Here is a 21,153-nt window from a genome sequence, read left to right as displayed (position 1 = left end):
GTCTATATGGACAAAATCATGTATAGCAGTTAGCTGATGGAGATGGGAATTGTTTTAAGAGATTACATGTTCACTGCAACATTTGCATATAGTTTTCAGTAGAGAAGTTCATCCAAGATCTTTTTTAAGCACCAGTTAGAGCCTAAAGTGTTGATCTCTGACAGGAAGATTGGTAGATTTTTGGGTGGGTTATGAACTTGTAGGGGCACTTCCATGAGAGATTATTTGGAACAGTTTTAGTTATTCCTCCTGAAAGGCAAGGGTCTTTCGTGCAGGACAATTCAAGCTCTTACTTCTGATGCTTATTTTCCACTGTATTAACATCCCATGTATGCAAAAACTTCAGTTTTACAGTCAAAAACTTTGAATTCGGAGAAGTATGGATGGCAGTTCAGTCTGAGGTATGTGGATAAAGTCAGTCTAACTTACTGCTTGTAAATTACTCTTTGTAAAATTATTCTTCTTTTTAAAGTAAACATTTCTAAATTGTAAAACTTCTTAAGCATACCAAAAATGCAGGCAAATTATGGTGGACCTTTGTCTTTTGTGGTCTTCCAGAATCTTTGAATACTCCATTATATTTCTGTAGTTTCACACACAGCATGTTTTGAGTTTTTTTGAGGCAAAAGCCACAAAAATTCCCATATAATTGTACCCTAGATATATGCATATTTGTAATTTTTCTGGTGGAACATTTAGGAGTTATTTATAATCCTCTACCTCACCTTTCCTAAGAACAGGACATTCTCCTATAAAAATCACGATTCAATGATCACATCCAAGAACTTCAATGCTTTGACAATACTATCATTTGATAGACAGTTCAAATTTAAATTTCCCCAACTTTTCTAATGATGTCTTAAAGCTTTTTATAGACATTATCATTCGTTTGATATTGTTTGATGCGAAATCTAGTCTAAGACCATACATTGCATGTAGTTGTGATGAGACACATTTTCAAAGGCATAAATTTGATTAATGTACTTGCTTACTTGCAATGAACCAGCCAACTTCCCATTTTTTTCTGAGGAACAATTTCAAACACTGGCATGATTGTCATTATATGGCTCATTGCCATTTGGCACCTGCTTTCATCTCTGGTCTTTTCTTTGACCACCATTCTGTATTCTAGTTCCTCCAAACGTATGTATTTTACACATGCTGTTCCCTATTCATGTCCTAAATAATTCAACTTATTTATCTGTTAAAATTCTGTTCTCCTCTCACCATTTTTGCACAGACATTGCAGACCTTCTCAGGAAGGGTTTTGGGCAGCTCTTTGTCCTTCCTCGTATATGGGCATGCCTTTTCTATGGTATTTGTCCTATTTTATTCAGTATATTGTTTCCCCCATTAGACTCTAAACTACATAAATTTAAAATATATAGGTCTTGCTCATCTTTGTATGTCTTCTATCTTCCCTTATATGAGGACATAGTAGATTCTCAATAATTGGTTTATTGAATGAAAAAATAAATGAGTAATGTAGGACAAATATTTTGTTCAAATAAATGCTTAATAAATATTAGCTCTGAGAAGTTGCAGATGGGAACTCAGGAGCCCAAAATTATGATTGCTTTGTTAAACTGTCATTGAAGATGAATTCTGACCCATGTCTAGGGCCGCAATTATATAATCAGCAATATCTTGATAAGATTTGCTGGACTAAGCTGGCATACTTATTCAAAAATACCAATATCCAATCAGTGTTTCTCCTAAGAAAAGAATCTTCTCAGCCATACTTCTTTTTTTTTTTTTTTTTTTTTTTTTTTTTTTGAGACAGAGTCACACTCTGTCACCAGGCTAGAGTGCAGTGGCCTGATCTCGGCTCGTTGCAACCTCCACTTCCTGGGTTCAAGCAATTCTCTTGCCTCAGCCTCCCAAGTAGCTGGGACTACAGGTGCGTGCCACCACGCCCAGGTAACTTTTTTATTTTTAGTAGAGATGGGATTTCACCATGTTGGCCAGGATGGTCTAGATCCCTTGACCTCGTGATCTGCCCACCTTGAACTCCCAAAGTGCTAGGATTACAGGCGTGAACCACTGTGCCCATCTCAGCCATGCTTCTAACAAGGACCTACTCAGAGTTACAGTTCTTAGGAGTAATACAGTAGAAGACAATTATGTTAACTATTCTCACCTTTCCAACTAATGCCGGGATATTCATTGAGTTAGTTGCGAATCCCATCCCAAAGACCATAGCTGCTTCCACATTCAGGAACTTAGCCACAAGGTCCTCCAACTCCTTGTGCTTATCCAAGGTGCCTGAACATAAAATTACATGAGGAGTGAGCCTTCTCTTTTCCACAAGGCCAAGATTGAAAACTCAAATTCCAGTACATACACATCACCAAAAGACCTATACAAGAGTGCTTGTAGCAGGAAGATTTGCCATTGCCCTAATCTAGAAACAGCCCAAATGTTCAACTATTGTAGAATGGAAAAATACAATATTGTAGAATGGAAAAATGTGGGGTATTTATATAGTGGAATTCAATACAGCAATGAGAAAGAATGAACTACTGCTCCACACAACATTGTGGATAAATCTCACAAATCTGTTCTTGAGTGAAAAAAGTCAGACATCTAAAAAAGTACAGGCTGTATGATTTCATTTACATAAAATATGCAACCAGACAAAACAAATGTACAGTGTTAGAAGTCGGGATAGTAGTTACTTTTGTTAGGAGCATGAGGACGGTTTTTAGATTCTCTGAATGTTCTATTTCTGCATTTGTTACATAGGTATGTTTGCTTTGTGGAGATTCATTGAGCTGTATACTTATGACTGGTGCACTTTTCACCATGCCATAAATGAAATATAATTTACAAAAAACCCCACAATTCTTCTCTCTTTTTACTCTACATCTCACAAGTAATTAATTAAATTATAACCCCATCAGAGTTTCCCCACACCTAAATGCAAAACAGATCCCATGATTTCCATAGATACCAATAAAACTAGTTATAATTTATTGAACCTTTGCAATGTACTAGATACTGTGTTAAGCTCACTATTTAGGTTCTCTCATTTAATCTTAGAAGCCCAATAGTGCAGGTATTTTTACTTCACAGATAAGAAAACTGAGGCTTAAGAGGTTACCAATAAAAAGCAACAGAGATAATCTAGTTTAACTCCAAAGTTTAGTTTTTACCTCTTTACAATCTCTTACATGCTTGCCCTTTGATCCCTTCTTAAACATAATCCCCTCATGCTTTGCTACAGCAAATGTTGATGCTCCCTGTATTTTCTGTTTGCTGTCACTTGAACTCCTAGGTCTGCAGAGTCCAATATGGTAGCCACCAGCTACGTGTGGTTAGTGCAATTGAGAAACTGAATTTCAAATTTTATTTTATTTTAAGTAACTTAAAATGTGAAGCTAAAGCACAGTAAACTGCATTTCACCAATTGCAAATTTATTTTTTGATAGCATTACATTTCATATTAATTATTGGAAATTTAATGTCTTTATGAAGATGTGCTGTATGTGTAAAATATGTACCATTTTCTGAAGCCATAGTACAATGACAAAAAGTAAAATAGCACATTGATTTTTTTTTTTTTTTTTTTTGAGATAGAGTCTCGCTCTGTCATCCAGGCTGGAGTGCAGTGGTGTGATCTTGATTCACTGCCACCTCGGACTTCCAGGTTCAATCAATTCTCCTGCCTCAGCCTCCTGAGTAGCTGGGACTATGGGTGCATGCCCCCATCCCCGGCTAATTTTTTGTATTTCAGTAGAGACGAGGTTTCACCGTGTTGCGCAGGCTGGTCTTGAACTCCTGAGCTCAGTCAATCCACCCGCCTTGGCCTCCCAAAGTGCTGGGATTACAGGCGTGAGCCACTGCACCTGGCCCAATATTTTTTTATAGTGATTACACATTTAAATGGCAATAGTCTGCATATACTGTGTTAAAGAAAATGTATAATTAAATTGATTTTACCTGTTTTATTACTTATTAAATATGGCTATTAGAAAATTTAAAATTACACATGCGTCTTGCCTCATGTTTTTATTGAGCAGTGCTTTCTAAATGATATAACATAACAGATAAATGTACAAGTGGAGAGATGCTGTAATTTGCACACATAGAACGTAGGAGCTGTTGCTCAGATTTAAGTTATGGAAGCATTGTTAGCATGTTTAGGACCGCTATAAACATACTTTCTTCTGCCTAAGGATCAACATAGTTTACTATACAGAGTATGATATAAGAATTTACTTAAATCGGTAAATTAATTTTCTTACTGTGCTAAAATGGTAAGAAGGTATTGAATGGTCAGTTCTAAGATTTATATTGCATTTCATGTTGAAGAGGCACTTGGTGATTTTTGCCCTTCATGAGAGGTCACACTGAGGGGCCTTGCTTTTCAAACTAGAATTTGTTTATCCCCAAAGTTATTAGAAGGCATAGTAAAACAAGTGTTCTAGGCCGGGCACGGTGGCCCATGCCTGTAATCCCAGCACCTTGGGAAACTGAGGCGGGCGGATTACCTAAGGTCAGGAGTTCAAGACCAGCCTGGCCAACATGGTGAAACCCCATCTCTACAAAAAATACAAAAAAAAAAAAAAATTAGCCGGGTGCAGTGGCGGGTGCCTATAATCCCAGCTACTTGGGAGGCTGAGGCAGGAGAATCGCTTGAACTCGGGAGGCAGAGGTTGTGGTGAGCTGAGATCGTGCCACTGCACTCCACCCTGGGCGACAGAGCGAGACTTCATCTTAAAACAAAAACAAAGGCCAGGCACGGTGGCTCAAGCCTGTAATCCCAGCACTTTGGGAGGCCAAGGAGGGCAGATCACGAGGTCAGGAGATCAAGACCATCCTGGCTAACACGGTGAAACTAAAAATACAAAAAATTAGCCGGGAGTGGTGGCGGGCAGCTGTAGTCCCAGCTACTCGGGAGGCTGAGGCAGGAGAATGATGTGAACATGGGAGGCGGAGCTTGCAGTGAGTTGAGATCGTGCCACTGCACTGCAGCCTGGGCGACAGAGCAAGACTCCGTCTCAAAAAACAAAAACAAAAACAAAAACAAAAACAAACAACAACAACAAAAAACAAGTGTTCTAGTAGTCAATCTGACTCAAGATTTGGTGCAATGTTAAAAGTTTACATTGTAATTTCAAACTTTGTATTATCAAAGATATATTATGGAACAGAAAGAGAAACTGATATTTGGGAATAAAACATGGGCATATCATTTGCCAGATACGCGTTTACCTAAAAGAGGGAAGAAGCCTCTTTTAGGTAAACGCGTATCTGGCAAATGATATGGGCTAATATCCAGAATCTACAATGATCTCAAACAAATTTACAAGAAAAAAACAAACAACCCCATCAAAAAGTGGGCAAAGGACATGAACAGACACTTCTCAAAAGAAGACATTTATGCAGCCAAAAAACACATGAAAAAATGCTCACCATCACTGGCCATCAGAGAAATGCAAATCAAAACCACAATGAGATACCATCTCACACCAGTTAGAATGTCAATCATTAAAAAGTCAGGAAACAACAGGTGCTGGAGAGGGTGTGGAGAAATAGGAACACTTTTACACTGTTGGTGGGACTGTAAACTAGTTCAACCCTTGTGGAAGTCAGTGTGGTGATTCCTCAGGGATCTAGAACTAGAAATACCATTTGACCCAGCCATCCCATTACTAGGTATATACCCAAAGGACTATAAATCATGCTGCTATAAAGACACATGCACACTTATGTTTATTGCGGCACTATTCACAATAGCAAAGACTTGGAACCAACCCAAATGTCCAACAATGATAGACTGGATTAAGAAAATGTGGCACATATACACCATGGAATACTATGCGGCCATAAAAAATGATGAGTTCATGTCCTTTGTAGGGACATGGATGAAATTGGAAATCATCATTCTCAGTAAACTATCACAAGAACAAAAAACCAAACACCGCATATTCTCACTCATAGGTGTGAATTGAACAATGAGAACACATGGACACAGGAAGGGGAACATCACACTCTGGGGACTGTTGTGGGGTGAGGGGAGGGGGGAGGGATAGCTTTAGGAGATATACCTAATGCTAAATGATGAGTTAATGGGTGTGGCACACCAGCATGGCACATGTATACATAATGTAACTAACCTGCACATTGTGCACGTGTACCCTAAAACTTAAAGTATAATAATAATAAAATAAAAAAAAGTAAAAATAAACTAAGTATCATTAAAATTAAAAAAAAAAAGAGGCTTCTTCCCAATGGGAATGGTTCCAAGAACAGATAGTGAACAGGCCAACAGCCTGGGCATGAGGAGACTAGGTTCTGGCTTTAGCTCTTCCATTACCAGCTGTGTGGACTCTGGCTACCTTTCCTGAAAGTTTGCAGAGGGATTGAGAAAAATGCCATTTTAGGCCTTCCCGATGTTGCACGTACTATTTCCTCCACATAAAACCATTTTTTGCCCTTCATCTTTCCTCTGATGCCTTTCTCAGCTTCCCCAGGGAAAACTGGGCATTTTTCTCTTCCGAGATTGAATGACATTTATCATATGACGATTATAGCACTTATGAAGTTGAACTGAGAATGTTCCCAGGGCAATCTTCTCTAGTACAGAAAGAGTCCTTGGGGTTCAGATACTGTGTGTGAGATCCCATGACTTCCATAGATACTGACAATAGTATCATAGATGGCCATAGTGTCAGACATTCTATGATGGTGTCATAGATGTTTGTCTTGGCAACCACAGTGTCTAGCACAGTGCTGACACATAGTAGGTACTTGTAGAGTTATATGGGGTCTTTTGATGAATAATGAAGACAGGGCTGAGCTTAGAGTAGGAGATGGCACAGGGAAGAAGACCAAAAGACCATTCAATGCCTAGGCAACAAGGTGACTAGCCAGTGAATACCAGCTTGAAGACACTGATTCCTAGAGAAGTCTTCTAGTAAAGACACAGGGTGCCCACACTTTGCCAACTTGATATATTTCCCCTTTCCTGCCCAGAGGGTCAGGTGACAACTGGCCCAGTCACCCAGAAGTGCATGAACAGTTCATGATGCATCTCCGTGTGTCTTTCTCCACCCTTAATCTTTCCAAAACCTGCTATCTCAGGAGTGTATCTACAACAACTGCATCACTAAAAGTTGTTAGGATGATATGGGATGTGTTGTCACGCAATAAAACAGCCAGCCAACTCATGAGAAGTGGGTATGTCTAAGACCATTCTGAGAAATTGCTCCCTACAAGATCCTTTCCATTAGACCTGGCTTAAAGACAGGGAGGAGGCTAGGCACAGTGGCTCATGCCTATAATCCCAGCACTTTGGGAGGCCGAGGCAGGAGGATTACTTGAAGTCAGGAGTCTGAGACCAGCCTGGCCAATACAGTGAGAACCCCATCTCTAAAAAATAAATAAAAAGTAAAGTAGCTGGGCATGGTGGTACACACCTATAGTCCCAGCTATTTGGGAGGCTGAGGTGAGAGGATTGAGCTTAGGAGGTTGAGGCTGAAATGAGCTATGATCACACCACTGCATGCCAGCCTGGGTGACAAAGCAAGATCTCATTAGAAAAAAAAAAAAGAAAAGAAAAGAAAGAAAAAAAGAAAAAGAATACAAGGGAAAAGAGAGGAAAAAGGAAATGCAGGTGTCCATCTGAGGTCTGAGGTCCCCAGACACAGTCCTTTTTCAGGATTTCCAGTGGGCACATGGTTAGCAAAGTGATTTTTAGCTACTATATGCAAGACCAATTTCTATGACCAGATGTCTCACAGCTGAGTTACAAGTTAAGAGCAGTTTTGCATCCAGGGGCTTACCTTCATTTATATAGACAACAATAATCCCCAAACTCCATTACCATGGAATTTCTCTGTTTAGTGTTCATAGCTCAGATTTTATTAACAAACCTGAAAGATTCCCAGGATGGCTGAGGATCTTTCACCACTTCTACTTCAGGAAGCCATGCCTTTGAAAGTCAGATTGGACTGGTCTAGGGTGAGGTGGGTTTTTAAAGGAATAATGAAAAATCTTCCTTTTAATCAAGGGCTGCTTTTCTCTTCCTGCCCTTCATATTCAAAAAATAAAAATGTAGGAAGAGCTTGGGGAAATAAAGTAGTCACTAGCAGCTTTGCTTTCTACAAACATTAATTCAGGCCATACCCTGATTGAGTAAAGTTGTCAACTTGCAGTTCGTGGTCCAAGTACTTAGGTAATTCTGGAAATCAAGTACAACATTTTGTCTTTGGTATTTAACATTTTGGTATACAACATTTGGTATACAACATTTTGTCTTTGGTATATAAATGTTGGCATTTTTTAACTCCTAAGAAAGCATAGTTATAATGCTAGCTGAAGGTATAAATAAATCCACGATTTTTTTTTCTGTTTCTCTGTGACATTTTAGTCTCTGAAAGTCAATAACAACCATAGATTGGCTATTGACAGTGGATCTCCAAATTGCTATGTTATGCATAAAATGAATCTTATTTTTGTCCTGGTGGTCCATTTATCCAGTGTTATACTCAAAACCTGCCTTATGAATACAGTAATAAACACAAACTGGAAGTATCCTCTTGTCAGCTCTCTAAGTGGTATTTTCATGTGCTAAGTGCCACATTTGCTGCCATCAGTCAAATCAAAAATTAGATTCAAGATAAAGTACCAATATTCTATCTACGGACTGTATGCATGTCTACTGAATTTTTATTGATACTGACTGGTTCGTACTTTTTAGTCAGAGATTACTGGCCTACATATTGACATTGGTTAATAACAAAGAGTGTGGGTGTTATTAGCAAGCCTGTTTCACAACTACCAATTCTTCTTTTGTAGCCCACGTGAAGACTATTTTCCAAATTGTAACTGTAGCCACTTTTGGTCCAGAACGTCCTGTTCATAAACTGTTCCTTAGACCTGGCCTAAGAGCAGGCGGTTTATTATGGGGACCTGCCAGCTGTCCCATCTTGCCATTCACACTGTGAGTCAGAACTATGAGTTCACATCTGTGCCACTTTGCTTGAACCGGTAATTCTTGCATTAAAGTCAGCATTCACATTCTGCTTAAAGAATTCCATCTTGGAGTTCATGCTTCAAAAGCATTTGGGGTACTCTGCTGACCTCTTTGATCCACTTCCGTCCAGTCTAATGGAGGTTATGGAGCAATATTGCTTCTTGAGTGACTTTGTTTTTCTGGCCAGTATTCCGAGATAGTGTGGAAGAAGCCAGATGTAGTATCTGAAATGGTTCTAGGTCATACAGTTACCCTGAGCATACGCCACTGCTGCTGGGTTAAAGACCCTCCATCATGGTGAAGTCTGGAAAAATGGTGGAAATAACTTTCAACTGCCCACTTACTCAGGCCTTCATTTTAAACAAACCACAAATCAACCTGCTTTTTGGCAGGTTGAAACATTAGCAAATATTAGATCAGATGTAAATAAAAACCTTAAGTGGGGTACAGATATATAATTATGATGATCTTTCACATCAAACAATTCTGATGAGAGAAGATTTTCTAAGTAGACAGAATAATAACTTCTCTCTCATCCCCTGGTCTCAATTTTCTTTTTGTAAAGTTTTATTTATTTTTATAAATAATGTGTAATGAGTGTTCACCAATTACCATGATTGCTTAATTTAATCCTCATACTCTATATCCTCTCTAATCCTCACACCTACACACATTCTATGAAGTAAGCAACTGTATCCTTATTTTACTAGTGAGGAAACAGGTACGAACATGATGCTACTTAAAGGAGACAGAACTGATAAATGCAGACCATCTGCTTAACAATGTGCCAACCTAATATACTGAAATATTTTAAGCCTTATCTCAATTGTCATCCAAGTTTTTGAGGTTGGTACTATTATTATCTTCATTTTATAGATGAGGAAAAAAAAAACCTTGAGAGTTTAGTTTATCCTCAAGACCCCTTGGAGGTTCCAGGGTCATGCAGTTAGTAAGTTTAGAGCCAAGATTCAAATTAGCATGTCTGACTCCAGAGATGAAACACTTCATCACAATTCCACGGCTTTTTCCAAAGCAGGAAATTTTGGCAGCTGTTAGCCCAAGGGGTGCTAAGCATCTGTATGTTCTTAAATATATAAAGTTTTGTTGTTATAAACATCATAGGACAATTCATTGGAATATTAATGTATGTATGTTCTCCTTAAAAACTTTTTATTCCCCTCCTTCCATGTTTAGTAAGTAACCAGGTTTGGTTTAGTCTTTTGTTTGTAGAGAGGTTCATGATACAGGGTCCAAAGCAGGAATTATTTCCTTCCAGTCTTTATAGAAGCTTACACAAATTGAAGGGATAGCATTAGGAGTACTCAAAGGAGAGGAATCAAGGTATGTGAAGCAGAGAGGGTAAAGAGGATTTGATCAAGACTGGGGTCAACGGATCCATTCGTATCTCTTGATGGTAGCTGCCTGGGGACAGTTGCAAGTTGCATGAACGTGGCTTGAACGCTAGATACTGGAGTCTCTATCCTCAACATAGACTCCTCAGCCTCCAGCATAGGACAGAGACACTAGGTTGCTGGACCACAGGGCTTGTATTTAAACAGTGGGCCAACAGTGTTGACCAGTGTGGTTGTGGGACCAAGGACCAGGAGACAGCCCTGATGCTGGGAGCTGCATGATAATCTAAAAGCTTTGCTCCGTCTTGAAGAATGGGAGCCTCAATATGGACTAAAAATAGAAATCCAGATTGGGAATTGGGGCCAACATTAACTTGGTAATAAAAAAAGGAACTTGAATAATTCTTGGACTCTTGAGTTTGTGATACACGTGGCCTTTCCATTCATTAACTATGTGACCTTGGGAAAGTTATTGAGACTTTCTGGACTTTGGCATGAGCTTTCATAAAAGTAAGTTAGACTAAACTCTAGGGACCTTGCTGAACCTCAGTTCTGTTGTTTCATTACTGCTGAACCTCAGTTCCATGATTTCATTACTCCTTCTGTATTTTACTTTGACTAAATGGCAGAGAATTAAGTGTGGAAGTAGTATATGATAAGATGAGAGGCTCTATATTGTACCTTTGATGAAGATTAATACATAGGCCCCTATGTGGTCTTTTAGTTCTAGCTCTTCATTAGAAGAGTTTATTCTGCTCCTTCTTGGCTCACTAAAATAAACTCAAATTATATAGGGGCTCCAGGCTGGTGAATAGTTCAGAGGAATATACACATCTTTACCCTGAAGGATGATAATAGAAACATAAAATAGGTAGATGAAAAATAGGGAAAGTCTGGATAAACTCCTGGACCCTGCAACTTAAATCTTTTCAACCCTGGGCTACTTAACACTAGGTGAAAAGTCAGGTCACATATTTAGTTTATGTCCTGTCTATGAGAAGAAACACAGGTGTCAAGATGATCAGATATGACTTCCATTGTACTACCAGATCTAACTCTTTTGCATTATCAGGAAGAGTACAGAATAAATGGATTGGTATTACATTTCTGTCACATGGTTCTTTTGCCGCCCTCAATGCTCCTCTTCCCAAAGATAATCACCTGGATATGAGACATTAGGGGCAGATATTGATGATGTCCTTGGTCTTCTTCAAGTTGATATCACTGGCCTTAAAAGATATACACAGGTGCCGATGTCAGTGAAGTTTGTATTCTTTATATACACAGATGCCGATGTCAATGAAGTTTGTATTCTTAAAGTATTTGGCTCTAATAAGAGTTTTTTAGTCTAAAGGAAGGAGCTTGGTGTTTGGCTGATGTGAACTGAGATTTGGAAATGTGGCTCACTGCTATAAATCTAGAGGATTTATTTTCTCCAAATCATTGTGATGTCAAGTACTTGTCTAGATCAGCAAACTTTTGATAGAGATCTAGAGAATAAATGGTTTGGGCTTTGCAGGCCATATGGTTGTTGTTGCAACTATTCAACTCTGCTATTGTAAAGTGAAAGCAGTCATAGACAATACACAAAATAATGGGTGTGGCTGTGATCCAACAAATCTTTATGGACACTGAAATTTGAACTTCGTATAATATTCACGTGTCACAAAGTCTTATTCTTATTTTTATTATTCCAATTATTTAATACTGTACAAAAACAGGGGGCAGCTGTATTGGTTTAGTGACCTCTGATCTTGATGGTTTCCAGTTTTTGCTATGAGCAGTATGGGGCAGTACAAAATGGCTCTCCAGTGGGACTCAAGAGAACTGATGTCTAGTCTTCTCAACCTACAGACTGTGGAAACATTGATTGGAGAGTCATTAAAAATCTCTGGGGCTTCACGTGTCTCATCTTATGGTATTTATGTGGGAAGATGGAAGGTGGTAGATCTACAAATTCTGAAATTCTATGAGTTTCAACATTGTTTGATCATCCCAGATATCACTTTGCTGGCAAGTATTATACTTATATAAAATTACTGTCATATCTTGTTGAATTGTGCTTGGCTTTGTTAAACCTATAGGACTAAATTCTACACTTGCAAAAATATGCCTGCTAGTTGAAATTGAGCTGTGCTATAATTCCTATCACGGTCAGGAGAAGGGCAATTACGTTGTCAGAACTCTACTAGGTCTCAGGAAATTGCCAAAAGGCTTTAAGAAACCAAGATACGCTTTCATTTTTCTCCTCTCAAACAATTCCTCTGAGAGTCACATTCTCCTGAAACATACTCTTAAAAGAAAATTAAGAGGCTTGAGAGAAATGCAATAAAATCTAATTAATTGGAATCTATAATAATTTTGTTTGAGAGGAATTGGCACTATTCATGAAGAAATGTTTTGCGGTGTCTATTAACTAATTGGAGTGGGGATGTTCATTGCTAATTTAATCAAATCCACTGCTTGAAAATGTGTTTGTTACGTTGATTTACATAAAAATATGTTAATTAAAATTTCTTTTTAAAAGAAAGTTAAGATCTCTACTTGGTAGCAATTTTTTAGAAACTGCTCGTTCTTAAGGCAACTTAAAAGGCCATAAGAATATATTTATTTAAAATATACTTTAGGCATATTGCATATTCAGGCTGGTCCCTTCTTCAAAAGCTCAGGTTAACAAAACTACATTTTCGACCTAGCTACAAATCTTTGAGAAAGAAACACAGGAAGAGCCTTGATAATTTAAATTAAATGATAGCAGATAATTTGTTAGGAAGATAAATGGTTGGGAGGAGGGCTTTACAAATTCTCTAATGATTAAGAACAATATGCTGGACATCCTATAGTTCATAACCTATAGTTCAGCAATGTATAGCCAATTATTAACCAATGTTATTTCTGTATATCAGTGACAATTGCCATCAGGTAAGTTTGCATCAGCCCACTCCTTGTTCCTCTTTGCCTTTAAAAACTTGCTTGTGGCAAAGGCGGGAGGGAGCACTTCCCAAGGAACTTGGAAGTGTGTCCTGGGAAGCTGTCCTCAACTTCGGCCCAGATAAACTCTCTATATTAATTTTGCTTCAGTTTCTTTCTTTAGGTTGACAGGAGGAACTAGGATTTGAGTTCAAGCAACTTAATCCCAGAGCTTTTGTTCTTGACCATGGTGCTAAAGAACTTCATTATAATTTCAAATGACTAAATAATATTATGCTAAACAGATCCACAAAATACATTTAATCAATTTCTGAATGTTAGAAACATACTTGTTTCCCTAACTTTATCATTATTAGTCTCACTGCAATGATTATTCTTGAACATACTTATTTAAATACTTTATTCAAGTTTAAATACTTATTCATTTTTTAAAGACAAAATTGCTCAAAATAGAGTTACAAAGTTAAATGGCTGCGTTTGATACCTTTTCAAGTTGCTCTTTAATTTACTCTGTCAATGGTATATGAGAGTGCTCTTTTCTTCACTCCTTTGAAACTACGGGGTATTTTTTTTTTTTTAACTTTTGTCAATTAGGGAAAAAGGATATCTCAATGTCTTAATCATTCTTTGGGGTGATGTGATAATGACAAAAGGGTTGAGAAATGTCACACTATCCTGGCTGTGCAGTTTTGCCTGTTTTTTTTTGTTTTTTTTTTTGGAGACGGATTTTCATTAGGTCGTGATGCTGGAGTACAGTGGCGTAATCTCGGCTCACTGCAACCTCTGACTCCTGGGTTCAAGCGATTTTCCTGCCTCAGCCTTCCAAGTAGCTGGGAGTATAGGCGCATGCCACCACATCCAGCTAATTTTTGTATTTTTAGTAGAGATGGGGTTTCACCATGTTGGCCAGGATGGTCTTGATCTCTTGACCTCGTGATCTGCCTGCCTAGGCCTCCCAAAGTGTCGGGATTACAGGCGAGAGCCACTGCACCTGGCCAAGTTTTGCCTGTTTTGAACCTTATCAAAAACGTATCCTACTTCTTAAATTGGGATATTCTTTTTTTTGTTGGTTCGTGAGCGTCTTTAAGTGTTAAGAATATTAACATGTTGTCATATATATTGGGAATAACTTTTCCAGTTGTGTTCTTTGACTTTTACCTTTGTTAACCTTGTTTTCTATGTACAGAAGTTTAAATGTTTCACTTTGCTGAATCTTTTCCCTTCAGGTTTCTGCGGGTGTTTTCTCTGGTTCCCTGGGGTATTAGGACAAAATAGACTACTGTCAGAATCAGGCTTGAGAAGCCTGAAGGGCAAACAGCTGTGGCAGGTGGTTGGGTTGGGAGCAGGCTGCCTCACCTCCAACAGGGAAGAGTGCCTGCCCATTTTCCACGACCAGGGTGGCCCCTGTGGCACTGAGTCAGCTTGCAAGACCCCTCCCACACAGAGGGCATTCTGCCAGGATGAGGTGAATTCACCTGGAAAAGATGGGAGGCCAACACAGGTTGTAGAACTGAGCAGGGTTTGGTCATAAGCGACAAACTAGAAAAGAAGCATTGCGCACATCAAGGAAACTACAGTCTGACATTCCTAACAGGGTCCTCTCTGGGAACACACACAAGTGCATTTCATATTTGAATTGTCTCGGTAGTTTTATTTTACTCATTTGACATTTTTCATCAATTCATTTATTCATTCACTCATTTATTTTGAAAGCGTTTTTGGTGGTGGTGGTGGTGGTTTTTGTTTTTTCCATGTCAATCTCAAATGTATTTGCAATTTATCTAGGTGTAATTTACCTACATGTAATATGTGAGGTGGGAATATAACTTCTTCCCTTGTATCACCAACCAGTTATAACACTAATCATGAAATCATTGATCCTTCTCTCACCTGATCTGAAATACTCTTCTTATCATATACAAATGAGAGTGCAATGTTGCATCTGTTTCCAAGCTTTTAGTTTCTACCCACCCACCTCTACCCTGCCTATTGAGCTTGTGTTCAATTTACATATTTGTTTGGGGAAGAATTAATATAATTACAATACTGAATTTTCCCCTTCAAGGATATGGTATCTCCGTCTTTTTTAATAAATGTCTTCTGTTAAGTCTTTTATAAAAGTTTTGTAGTTTTCTTTCAATAGGTTCCAAACATTTTCAAAATAAGTTTATTCCCTAGGTGTTTGCTATTTTTGGTTATATTTAGTAGTAATATTATTTCCCTAATATATCTCTTACTGTTTATAGTTGATTATTAACTTTACTGTATGAATTAAAAAATTGTTCTTTATTGAATCTTTTTATGTCTAATAAATTTTTGATTACTTAAATATGTAAAGTGGAGGAAAATGGACCAAAACTCTGTTTTGAGTGGAGGGATGGGCTGACTGTCCTACTTGCTCAATTCCCTCTCTCTCTGGTAGCCCCAAGAACAGCCCCTCCACAAGTCTCACTTACCCTCCATAGGTCACAGCTTGAAACCCGGAAGGTGAACAATAAACTTATCTACAAATAATGGCTATTTTACCTCTTCCTTTGTAATGTATATACTTCTTATTCTGTTGCACAATAATCTTTCAACAAATATTCATTAACTTAGAGAATGAATAATTAATTATATTGTTTAGTACTTGCAAAGCTTATTAAAAATGATAGTAAAACAGGCATCTTCATCTTTTTCTTGACTTTAAAATAAATACTTCTAGTATTTAACCAAGAATCATAGTACAGTCTCTTTGAGATCGATATTTTTTATTCTATTCAGGAATTTCTTGTTTATATTCTATTTAAAATTTTAGAGAAATGGATAATGAACTTTATAAATGCTTAGCAGCATCTATGAAGATAATCAGTTTACTTCTTAGCTATTTCAATATTTTAAATTATCTCCTTATTGAACTATTATTTTGATCCCTGAATAGAATTACTTGATTATGTTATTCTGTTATTTGAATGTACTGTTAGTCTTAATGCCAATTTTTATATATAATATGTATAATATTATTACTTATAAAATATTTATATTTATATTTTCTTTTTACATATTTATAAAATATATATTATATATTACAAAAACATATAATACTTTTATAAGTAATAATATTATTTATATTTGATATATAAAATATATAAAGTAATAGTAATGTATTCTTTTCCGTTTATTAAATGCATGTTTGTTAGGTTTGGAGATCAAGGTTACGCTAGCTCAATCATTGTCAACTGTGGCTGCTTATCAGAATCACCTCCAGTGATTTATTAAAAATGTTGGGCTTGGGGTGGTGGCTCCTTCTTATAATCCCAGCATTTTGGGGGCTGAGGCAGGAGGATCACTAGAGGCCAACAGTTTGAGGTTACAGTGAGCTGTGATTATACCACTGCATTCCAGCTTGGGTAACAGAATGAAACTCTAACTGTTTAAAAAAAAAGTACAGATAGTTCGGCTCAATAGAAATTACTATTTCAAATTCCTAAGTTTCTGTTTTTAACTTTAATAATTCAATACTTTTGCTTCTCTTTTATCCCTTGCTATGTTGGTTGCCCAGTTTACTAGCTTTCATCTTTCCTGCTTAGTAAAGTAAGACTTACATTTTCCTCTATGTACACAACTAGCTGCTTCCCATAATCTCACACTTGTTAGTTTCTTATTAATTTTTAGCTTTATTCACAGGATTCAAGAATGTGACTTATGTAGGTTCTACTTTTTAGAATTTCATGTGGTTTTCTTTGTGGCATAATATATAGTAGATTTTTATGAAAATTCAATGAGGATTTAAAAAGGTGAAGTGTAGTGGTAATATGTTTTAAGGTTTAGCATTCAATAGATAACTATTAAATTAACAATCATTAACGATTACATTGTTAATGTCTTCTATATCATTTATTTATTTATTTTTGGCTTCTTTATTACTTTAGAAGTAATAATATTATTAATATTTTATATATAAAATATATAAAGTAATAATTTATAGTTTTCCCTTTATTAAATGCATGTTTGTCAGATTTGGAGATCAAGGTTATGCTGGCTCGATGGTTGTCAACTGTGGGAGACACCTTATAGTCTCCTATTACCATATCTTTTTTTGTTTTTTGTTGCTTCATTTATGTGGAATGTAAATTGACCCATAAAGGAGTCAAAGTCTCCCTTAATTTTGTATTCCACTATTTTTTAGTTGTACTCTAAAATAAGCAGTAGTACATCATTTCACATCTTAAAAATAGCATTTGCACTTCTGTACAGATGTGTCTGGAAATACATCATTTCCAGCTGTATTTTTGGGCTCAGTTTTAACATTTACAGGTGCAGGTTTTGCAAACAATCTTCCTCCAGGAACCTGCCTCCTGGGCTCCTCCTTTGCTGCTCCTTCTACTGACATGACCTCCCTTTTGAGCCCCTTTGGTGGTTGCAGCAGGGAGGTGGGCACTAGGTACCTGGTGGGACCTATCTTTCTATTTTTCACTCTTTGAAATAATTTTAACTTAATATCGTATATTTTTAAACTACAGCACATAGTTGAGCTTAGGTTTTTGGCCAAATCTCAGTCTTTTTCTTTTAATAGACAAATCTGTTCTAGGTACATTTTTTTTTGTCAAAATAATATCTGTCATCTATGTTTTAAGTGATTCCTTGTTATTTCCTTTTCTATCTTTCTTCTTCTGTTACACGGATTTTATTTTCCTTTTTCCCCTGGAACATTGAAAACTATTTTTAGAAGCTCTGAGGAGTTATTTTTTAGTGATCAAATGTTCATAAACTTGTAGGTTCTCAAGAAGCTATTTTGGTTACTAAAAATTGTTGAACTTCTAGCTTTCCAATTTTCATTGTTAACCCATTTGTACTGTTAAATATTCTCTTAGGATATGTTTTCCAGAAGTTACCTGTGTTCATTAGAATAAATGGCTTTCAGAATCACGCTACTGCTAATTCTTGCATGCCATGTTAAGATTATTGTTAATGTTGCAGAATACTTTAAATATCCTCTCTTTATTTATTCATTTCCTGACTGGCTGCTTATATTCATGTTTCAGTCATTCTATTTGCCTAAAATTAGGGATGGTGGCTTCTCTTTGAGTCTTTCACTATTTACTCGAAAAATGTAAAAGTCCTTTTCTTAGAACTTGACATGGAGAGCTAAACGAAATGGAGAAATATTAAAAACTGGGCGATTCAGAAGGGTGAGTAGGTGGAGAAAGAACTGGGGTTGAGTGAAAGTCCCAAATGGGACCTTCATTTCTGCCTAGTTTCTTAGGGTTTGCTAAACCTATGGAGTCGGGGACCCATGTTCCATATCTGGCTTCCCTTGTAAGTGAACCACTGCCTGTATCAAGCAGCTTTCCTTCAGCCTCTATCGCCTGTGTAGGAAGCGTACTGTCTCACTGAGTTGGGGGGTTGTTATCAGGAATGTGTCTTCTGCCTGGTCATTAACAACCCTGGTATTGGGTGTCACCAGCACCAGAGGAAATATCTCAAATGGTTACTGACCCTGTGCTCCTTATGGCTGGGGGTACTCCTCCAGTCTCTGCCCCATCTCCAAATGGGGCATCACAGGTGACCCAGTCCTTCTAAGTGGAGTAAAGCCTCCCATTTTCATCTCCACCCTGTTAACATCTCCAGCCCTTATGCCTGAAAATGAAGATAAGGAAGATGTTTTTCTTAAGAAATCTGTGCACCCACTATTAACTCTAGAGCTTTAGCCAATGAATGTCAGGATTAAAAAGGTACCTACTTTGTTCAATATGAATTATTTGTTGCACAAGTCTTAATAATTAAATAGTTTCTAAAACTCTCTACTAACTGGTGACCTAAGAGGGACATGTGGTTCATAATTCATTAATATGATAGTAAATCCCTTTTTAATCACATTTGCCTCCAATTCTTAGACAGACCTAACTGACCTGGTGAACCTTGCCTGTGTCACTGGGAGGGAGAAGGGCTGTAGTAAAAAAAGCTGAGGTAGACTGGGAATTAGGTTGGTTATTTAACTTCCTTGAGTACATCACTTAGGTGCCATGATCTCAGATTCTTACCCCAGAAGATGAGACTAACACCACCTGGGTTGCCTACACAGGTGTGTGTGTGTGTTTTTTTTTTTTAATAAATGAACACTCTCCGTCTCTCTATCCTCATGCCAAGAATTGAAAAGCACTCTATAAGAACAAGCTTGCATTATTCTTTCTTCCTGAATTGAAGATGAGTGGGTTTCCTTCTCACAGATGTTACTCCTTTGAGTAAGAGAAAAACATTTTCGCTAAAAGGAAAATAAAGAGGCAGGCTGCTCGTCTGCTTCACCTGGTCCATTCATTCATTTGTTCAGTGCAACATTCCACAAGTCCAATCCCTCTTCTCACAAAGCTTATGTTTTCGGAGCAGAGACAGGCCATAAACAAATACAAATGCAAGATCATTTTAACCAGTGATGAACATCATTAAGAAAAGTGGAAGAAAGGGCAGAAAAGGACCCGCTAGAGGAGGCACAGTGTTGCTATTTTAGATAATATGGGCAGGAAAGATCCATTTTTGTCTATTCTGGAGAATTGAAACATGCAATTAATAAACTGCCTGGCAACAGCCTAATGCTTGAAATTTCCCAAAATATCTCCTTTTTTCTTTCTGCATTTTATAACACCTTTTTAAGGGACACAGTCCAAATATGATCTATATTTGAGAGACAGACAGAAGGAATCTGAGACCTAACAGCAAAAAATTTCAAAACAGTGAATGTACATACCCATTTCATGCCTGGTGCTGGCCACACCTGTGCCATACACCTCTAAAACATCCTTTATTGTCCTCATAGACTCATCGTACTTGGCTGCAAGACCAAGGAAGTTATAGGAGCCCATGTTGATGACATCTTTGATGACTCTTCCAGTAAACCTGTGGGGAAACATGTAAATGAGCACATAATCCTCTCCCCAGGATTATGCACGATTCAAAAAATCCCTGGTGGAAGACTTGGGTTCCTATGAAGAAAAAGAGGATGAGGTGACCAAGGAGATGGCAACTCAGATCCGTGAGGTGGAAGAGAGCTGGCAGGAGGTGGTTCAGTCTGTCTTAGAGGTTGGTTTCCCTCGGAGGATCCAGACCCCCTTAGCCAGTGCCAGGCACTTTAGTCCCTGGAAGCTGGAAAAGGATGAACAGCCAAGTAGCTTCCAGCTCACAGCAGCCCTCCAACTCGGACCTGCCACAGCTCCAGAGCTTGACTGGATGGAGACAGGACAATCTCTGATATTCATTGGCCATCAGGATATACCAGGAGCTGGGAACATCCACTCAGGTGCCACACCTCCCTGGATGATCCAAGATAAAGAATGCATCTCTGGGAACCAACAAACAGGACGGTCCTAAAAATAATTTATTAAAGAAAAGGAAAAAGAGAAGTTGAAGGAACTTTCCCCAAACTGAGTTGGGGCCAATTTTGATCACAGCTAAAGGACCAGTGCAGGCTGGCTGCCCTCTTTGGACCGTGTCTGGAATAATGGATACTGCTGGCAGTTCAGGCATCAGCTCAGAACTGAAGCTGCAGCAATGAACAAGCAGATAAGCAGTCACATTAAAAAAAATGCTACTCATTCCCTGATGCTCTACCAACTACCGTGAGGCTAAAAGTAAAGTCAACAAACTCCTACCCACTTATTCCTTCCACCAAGTTCATTATCATTGTCTTTCTTAGGAAACAGACATGCCCATTCATTTGATTTAATAAAGTTTTATTTTCTCAAATGTAAAAAAAAAAATTATCCTAGTGCTGGAGAGGGCTTAGGTCTGGCCCAAATCATATATTTTCTTTCTTATTAACTTGCACTGTTGTCAGCATAAAGAAAGAAAAATAAAGAAAACCTTGTCATTTGAAGCAATTTGGATGGAACTAGAGGCCTTTATATTAAGTGA

General features: G+C 37.8%; 1 protein-coding gene and 1 pseudogene across 9 annotated transcripts in view; one reads left to right on the top strand and one right to left on the bottom strand.

Moving 5' to 3' along the window:
- Positions 1–21,153, bottom strand: part of SPTLC3 (serine palmitoyltransferase long chain base subunit 3) — a 247,582-nt gene that overhangs the window by 88,303 nt on the left and 138,126 nt on the right. For all 9 annotated transcript variants that reach the window (XM_054542014.2, XM_054542016.2, XM_054542021.2 and 6 more), the window contains 2 exons: positions 19,991–20,139; positions 2,141–2,265 (listed from right to left, as the gene is read on the bottom strand). In XM_054542014.2, the coding sequence (XP_054397989.1) occupies positions 2,141–2,265; positions 19,991–20,139 (274 nt within the window). The remainder of the gene's footprint in view (positions 1–2,140; positions 2,266–19,990; positions 20,140–21,153) is intronic.
- LOC103888745 (centrosomal AT-AC splicing factor-like) lies at positions 20,176–20,896 on the top strand (annotated as a pseudogene).

Source organism: Pongo abelii, chromosome 21 (assembly GCF_028885655.2).
Source record: "Pongo abelii isolate AG06213 chromosome 21, NHGRI_mPonAbe1-v2.0_pri, whole genome shotgun sequence".
Taxonomy (NCBI): Eukaryota; Metazoa; Chordata; class Mammalia; order Primates; family Hominidae; genus Pongo; species Pongo abelii.
The sequence above is the reverse complement of the archived record's forward strand: the minus strand, read 5'-3'. Positions and strand labels throughout refer to the sequence as shown.